Source organism: Lactuca serriola, chromosome 1 (assembly GCF_051521515.1).
Source record: "Lactuca serriola cultivar US96UC23 chromosome 1, Lser_US96UC23_V15, whole genome shotgun sequence".
Classification (NCBI taxonomy): Eukaryota; Viridiplantae; Streptophyta; class Magnoliopsida; order Asterales; family Asteraceae; genus Lactuca; species Lactuca serriola.
In genome coordinates this window covers 47180060-47187863 of record NC_136408.1, presented here as the reverse complement: position 1 = coordinate 47187863, position 7804 = coordinate 47180060, and the positions used below count along the sequence as shown (strand labels likewise).

The 7804-nt window shown below is 31.8% G+C and overlaps 1 protein-coding gene across 1 annotated transcript; it reads left to right on the top strand.

Annotated features, from left to right (window-relative positions):
- The first annotated feature begins 392 nt into the window (after positions 1-392).
- LOC145087078 (ethylene-responsive transcription factor RAP2-12-like) lies at positions 393-2003 on the top strand. The gene is made up of 2 exons (XM_079024981.1): positions 393-868; positions 1184-2003. Exons 1-2 carry the CDS (start codon positions 607-609, stop codon positions 1843-1845), a joined length of 924 nt encoding a protein of 307 aa, XP_078881107.1. The 5' UTR covers positions 393-606; the 3' UTR covers positions 1846-2003.
- The last annotated feature ends 5801 nt before the right edge of the window (positions 2004-7804 follow it).

The following is a 7804-nucleotide window of genomic DNA, read 5'->3' as shown; positions in this document are numbered from 1 at the left end:
AAGCTAAATAATGCATCACTTACAACATTGGTTCGGTCTTTAAGCATGTGAGAGAGCTCATGTGAGTTTGATTGGGAAAAATAATCTTTTTGGACTTTAATTATAATAGACTATCGGGCCGGAAAACCTAAGCTGGGCCATGAAACCACAGCCCAGATGATAAAACCAAAAGCGTGTTTGATCGGATTCGACGAAACTGAAGTTGAGTTCACGAAAAGCCTTGCTAATATGCGATGGCTATTTTTGTAAAAACCAATAACTCTCTTGCTATTTTGCGAAAATGTAATTAAGAATTTAAGTAAATATTATATGGTACGGAACACGAAAAACGTAGTAAAGCGTTAAAGGTGGCATCGCGCTCGAGGGCGCATCGTTCAGCCACGTGTTTACGAGACACCACACCACTGTCCATGCCGGTTTAGGGGTAGTGACGTAATCTCCTATTTCATTTTGCAGGACCTCCGTTTATACTTCCCATTTCCGTATCACCCATTTCACTTTTCAAGATTCATCCATCATTTCTCCCCTAAAATTTCCTTCACCATTGCAATCGATCATTAAACCCTTTATCTTGGAGCCAATTTACTTCGAATTCTATTAGCAGATATGTGTGGAGGTGCCATCATCTCCGATTGCATTGCGCCGACAACAAATCGGTCTCCCCGTCTGACCGCCGAACTTCTCTGGAACACCCATCTCTTAACCAGTCCAAGTAATCGTTACTCAAAGCGTTTCCCTTCCCACGCTACAGATCTTGACGATGATTTCGAGGCTGATTTTCAGGGATTCCAGGATGAGCTTGAAATCGAAGCAGATATCAGCAAGTCTTTTCCTGTATCTTCATCCAAACACTCTGCTCCTGATTCTGGTATCATGTTTCTCTTATGTTTTTGGGTATCCAGATTAGATTGATATTCACATGCAGAATGTATATTTCTTCCAATTTAACTAAGAGAATCATACGAAATTGGAACTTGTAGATTCGACTCATAACATGACCAATTGGGTTATCTGAAAGTATATATTTGTTAAATTGCTGAACTTTATGTCGGTTTAATTTACAAACATAGAGAGATAGAGATTGGGGATGTTGGTTTCTTTGTTTTGGGTGTTTCTTGAATTCTTGTTTTTTTTAGAAAGAGATTCTTGAATTCTTGTTTCCTGATTCATATTCTTGAATTAGGCTTAAGTTCGATAAAGCAAGATGATGAAGCTGAGAAATCAGGTTCAAGGAAAAGGAAAAACCAGTACAGAGGAATCCGTCAACGACCTTGGGGTAAATGGGCTGCGGAGATCCGTGACCCGAGTAAAGGGGTCCGAGTGTGGCTTGGAACTTTTAATACTGCTGAAGAAGCTGCACATGCTTATGATGCAGAGGCAAGAAGGATTCGTGGGTCGAAAGCAAAGGTTAATTTTCCGGACGTAACTTCTTCACTGAGACAAGCCGTTAAGCCAAAGTCCCAGAAACGACTTCCTAAGGTTAACTCAACCCTCAACCAAGACATGAATAACAGAACCTATGGTTCACTTGAATCTGTGAAAAAGAAACCACAAGTTACGCCTGTTGATACTTTTGAGGATATGTTTGAAGTATCTTATGTTGGTTCTGATCATGGTAGCAACTCCGACTTTGGTTATATGAGTCCTGCAAAGAAACTGAAGTCAGATTCTTCAAATGTGGTGGCAGAAGGTGACATGTCTCTTTCTGATGACTTGTTGTTTCAAATGCCTTGTTTTGAAGAAAGCTGGGGTTCTTGTTCCATTGATGCTTTCGTCAATGGTGGAAGTGGGGTCGATCTTTGGACCTGTGATGACCTAGCTGCCATGATGGATGGATCTTTCTAAGTAACCATAAGGCCTCTATAAATAAAGTTTCCAATGTCATTAAATCATGTCTTGATTGACTTTTGCTTATCATGAACTAGGTTTCTTGAGCTTGAAATGAATCTGTATTTTGTAATTTTGAACGCATGGTTGGTTTAAAGTTTGTAATTTGTTTTCCATTTGTACAGTGGATGTTTCTGTTTGTTGTTCCTTACTTCTATTATAATAGGGTTTCTTCCTTAAGGTCCAGATGGATGGAGTCAAGACTATCTTTGTAATTTCAGATATGAAACTTAGAAAAACAATTTTGAAGGTTTTGGTCAATTGTGTAAATGTGAGATTTGTTTGGTGCGTCTATGTTCATTGGTTAAGTCAACGTAACAAAAAGGATAGATTCCACACCCCCATAAAACGGTATACAAAGAATGAATGGGTCTTAGGTATATGTTGCTACGAACCACGATCGTGCACACTGTCCCGGTGTGCAGTTGTGGTCGTTGCGTTTCGTGATGGCTCGAGGGTAAAAGATTAATCAGAAACCTTTGCCCAATTCTAAGGTCCAATTTTCAAGTTCTTAATTTTCTTTTTTTACAAACTCAACACATATAAACACAATACATCAAATTTTACACTCACCTTTCATCAAATTTTACATTCTCATTCTCTAAAACAAAATACATGGATTTCTTTAAAAATTTTAACTCGGATGATAAAGGTGAATTCATCTCGGTCTTCTTCAACATTGTGTGACATATTAACGATGAAGAAAGTTCGAATGTTGCACGTTCAAGAGCGGTCGTCAATTGTGATCGTCAAGCCACATACGACTTATTGGTACGTGATTTATTTTGCAGATAACTGTATTTACAATGATGACTCGTTCAAGCCATATACGACTTATTGGTACGTGATTTATTTTGCAGATAACTGTATTTACAATGATGACTCGTTCAAACGTCGTTTCCGTCTAAATAATGCTATGTTTTTACATATTAGTAACGCTTTAGAGGCGTGTCATGATTTTTTTAAACAAAAATCCGATGCTAAAGGAAGAATGAGTTTTTCTATTATACAAAAATGTAAGGTTACGCTTAGGTATTTGGATACGGTATAGCATTCGATGCATCCAACGATTACTTAAAGGTATCTGAGAGGACCGCAATTGATTGTGTAGATTAGTTTTGTGCATGTGTGTATGAGGTTTTTCACAAAGAATATTTGTGTAAACCTACTCCACGTGATATTGAAATATTATATTTGGCTCATGCGGAGAGGCATGGATTTCCAGGTATGCTTGGCAGTCTAGATTGTACGCATGTGGCTTGGGAAAATGTCCAAATGCGCCAAATGCGTGGCGCAGACAATTTATGCGAGGTGATATACATGAGTCAACTATAATACTAGAAGTCGTTGCATCTCAGGATTTGTGGATACGAAATTCGTATTTTGGAGTTGCGGGGTCTAACACATTAATGTTCTTGGCCAATCTCCTTTCTTCAATGATATTTGGACCGACAAAGCACCTGATATGTCATTCATGGTGAACGGGCATCCGTACAAATACGGTTACTACCTTTGTGATGGTCTATACCCTGATTGTTCTACATCTATGAAGGCATACTCGGTTCCTCGAAGTGAAAAGGCAAAGTTGTTTACAAAAAGGCAGGAATCAACAAGAAAGGATATCGAGAGGGCATTTGGAATCCTCAAGCAGACATGACATATAGTGAAACACGTTACACGACTCTAGGATAAATATAGAATTAAATGAATGGTCGAAGCATGTATTATAATGCATAATGTGATTATTGAAGATCAAGGTCGGGTGATTTGCACATATGATCCGGACAACGTTTTCATCCCGATTGAAGAGTTCGTACCCGGAACGACTGGATTTTTAGCACAAGTTGTTGAAATTCAAAACAATGAAACACAGAGCATTTATACCAACTTAACATGAACGAATATTAGTTTTTTTTTTATGTTTGCTTGTTATTTTTGTTTTTTTTTTTAATTCTAGTTTATTTAAGTAATGTAGTTTCTAAATATTAATGTAATGTTTTTTATTATTCAATGAAAAACTAGTTTAAAAAAATATATGGATTTTTTTAAAATTTTAAAGTTGTATTTTTGAATTAAAAAAAATGATGTGGAGTGGAGTGTTAGTGTTAGTGGTGGGTATCTCATAGGTTTACTGGTACCTAGTGGTGACAATATGACACCCATTATTATAGTGGTTAATTGTAGGTTTAACAGATGACCTAAAGTCATTAATGAATGGCTGCAAACTCTAAACTTTTCCCTTTTTGGTATTTTATAAAGGATGCACAATAACACAAAGTTGCTCCAGCATTTATGTATATTCCACCTATATTTCTAGACAGCATGAAGTTTGCTCTTATTTGTCACTTGTCCTCTTCTCATAAGTTATGACATATGTCATTTTTTGCTAATTTTAAATTAAATTTTATCCACATATCATTTTTTTGTTGTTTATCACTTTCGATGTGGAGTTGACATGGCTGCCACATCAGCTTGGTATACAAATCTGAAAAATAAATGCGGCGTGAAAGGAAAATACGAGGTTGATGTGAACTTGAGACCTTAGACACAAAGGTGCAAAGCCTTAACTACTGTGATAAGAGTTCAAAGCCTTAACCACTGAGATAAGAATTCTTCGATGCTTTGTTTTCTAATTCAATACTATTCTACTCTTAATACAAACTCTAACAAAATTTGACTTTTAGCTTTTCTAATACTTTCGTACATAAATATAACAAAATTTGTTTCTCTCCTAATTTTATTTTAATTTTGATTACTTATATATATATATATATATATATATATATATATATATATATATATATATATATATATATATATATGAGTGAGTTATTGTGAGAATTAAAATAAGCTTGTAAACTTGCGAACTCAAAATCAACTCGTCATTTTTCAACACTAAAAACACCAATCTTCTCCAAATGGTGCGTCTAAGCCATATATAGACTCAAAAAAACATTTGACAAATTTTTTTTTTTATTTTCGAAATTTGCATGTATGCACAATTAACAATTTTACGGATTGTTGATGAGCAGTCATATGGACTGCGAATGTGCACAATCATCAGCCATATCAACTGCTGATGAGCAATCATTAATCCATATGACTACTGATTGTGCTCATTGGCAGTCCGTACAACTATTTATTATGTTCATTAACAGTCATACAAAAAAACAAAAAAAACAAAAAAAAATCGTCAAAATCTTTTTTTAAGCCTGGATATGGCTTAGACACACCATTTTGAGAATATTGTTGTTTTTTGTATTGAAAAATGATGAGTTGATTATGAGTTCGCAAGTTCTCACAAATCTTTTGATTCTCAAAAGAACCTTGGCACTCTCTCTCTCTCTCTCTCTCTCTCTCTCTCTATATATATATATATATATATATATATATATATATATATATATATATATATATATATATATATATATAGTTCAATTATTTTAAAAAAGTTTAGAATATGCATCTTAAGCTAAAAGGTGTGGTGATGTTTTTGCCAATGGTAAAAGAGTGACATATAGGCGCCACATAAGCTTTTACAATTTTTGTCATACTTTGCCTATAAATGAGGTATGGTGGTTTTTTTACCAATGTTAGATATAGTGGTATTTATGTTAAAAATAAAAAAGAAAAAAGAAAAGAAAATTACAAAGACCAATCAAGAAACAAAAAATGGTTTGCCATTGAGATCTTCCATAAGTGGAAGTTCACCATTGCGATTCATCACCGACAAAAAAAAGGTTGGGGTGTAGTGTTCACCGTTGATAAAAGTGCCAGACAGGCTTTTACGAATAGCAAAATTCTCCCACATCGTTTAGTCTTATAGTATTAGTTATTCATTTGTGTGTATGTTAGTTTCTTGTATTTAACTCTTATCTTATGTATTTTAATAAATAAATATCATTTATATTAGATGTTAACTTTTTTTTTTAATTAGACAAATGTCATTTTTTTAGAATTTTAGAACTTTCTTTCACTTGTCATGTTGTTGTTTTTTTTATTATTCAAACGTCATTTACTAAATGTCACCTCATCTTAATTAGTTTTATTAATATATTACTTAATGTATATTAATGTAGATGGTAAGATTCCATTTATAAATTTTTATACTTTAGGATTGGAACAAAAAGAAAAAAAATTCTTTAAAATACATATTTAAACTATAATAAAGAAAATATTGTTGATTTTGAAATCAAAACTCTTAAATAAAGAAAGAGTTAAATTTCTAAAGTTGAAAAATATTATTATTATTATTATTAAGGTTTGAATCGAAATTTGCAAGTCACAATTGTAAAATCAAACCTCTTTAATGATACTTTATAATCAAAATTATCTAATTATTTTCGTTCTAACTATATTTTTTTAAACAATGATTCTATATATATAAAAAAACATAACACATTTTGACATTTACTCGTTTCTATATGTGCTATATTGACAAAAAAATGACTTACGTCCATGTGATTTATTAAAATTTGGTTTACATATATAAATATAAATTTAATTACGACTCTATTAGCGTATTTTGTTTTTTAATATTTATATTATTAATTATTATTAGTCTTAATTTTTAGTTATTCAATTAATTTAATATCAGCAAAACATAATACGTTATTTTTATAAATTTTTATATTTATATATTTTGATTATATATAATGATATTTTAGTTGAATCAATATAAATTAAACATTCATATAAGACAAAATTACAAAAAATGTCTCTACGGATTTTCAAAAGTCACAAATTCACTCTACAAATTATTTTTGACGAACATGTCTCTGCAAATTATTTTTGACGAACATGGTTCCTGTGGTTTCTAAAACTTGCACAAATGACCCTTTTGCTGACGTCGTTACTATCCATCTGTTAGCGTAAAGGTATTTCGGTATTTTCAAGTAGCAGGGACTCAATTTGTGACTATGGGTAAACCATAGGAACCATTTATGTAATTTTTTTTTAATATTTTATGTTTATGAGTTTGTGGTTTTTCCACCCCTTTACTTTTTAAAATGTCATTTTGAACCCTTCACTTTTAACTTTGAAAAATGTTATTATGATCTCTATTTTCTAATTTTTCGTGTTTAACTTTGTATTATATATAATTTGGTTTTTATTAATAATTTTTGTTCTTTCACCTAAAAAACTTTTTTTATTTGTTTATTTTTAAATATTTGTCGGTATAATTTAAGGTGATCGACGTTTCGACTTTTTTGAACTTTTCTTTTGTTATTTTTTTAAAAAAAAGTACATGGTTTTTTTATAAAATTATCGGTTTGAATTCGAGTTTGTCTATGTTTCGACGAATTTTTTTTTTACGTTTTCGTGCTTAATTTTATGTACAATTCATACGTATGACTCGGGTCACATAATATACGTTTTTTATTATTTAAACTTTCCTTCGTTAACTTAAAAAAATCTTATTTACTTATTTTTATGCACGTGTCGATATAAATTTGTGTTTTTCTTTTTCTTTATTTTTTATGTTTCGATTTAACTTTTTTTTTTTGTATGTTTTTGTGCTTATTTTATATATGTTTCTACGCGTGAGTTTGTTCACATATAATAGATAAAAGCGTAATTATAAGCAATGAACTTTATAAGTTGAATTTTGACGATCGTATTACGTTTCGACGTAAAAAAAACACGAATGGAAAAAAACATACATAAATATAAGTACGAAACATAAAAAAAAAATTGCGTCGAAATGTAGACGACCTCGAATGAATATATACTGATACGTAAAAAAACGTGAAAAAATGTTCTGTCGAAACGTAGACAAACTCGAATATAATACATTTTGTAAGCTAATGAACAAAAGTTATTATATGTGATCCGAATGATACGTATGAATGTATATAAAATTAAGCACAAAAATGTACAAAAAAATACGTCGAAACATAGACTAACTTGAATATAA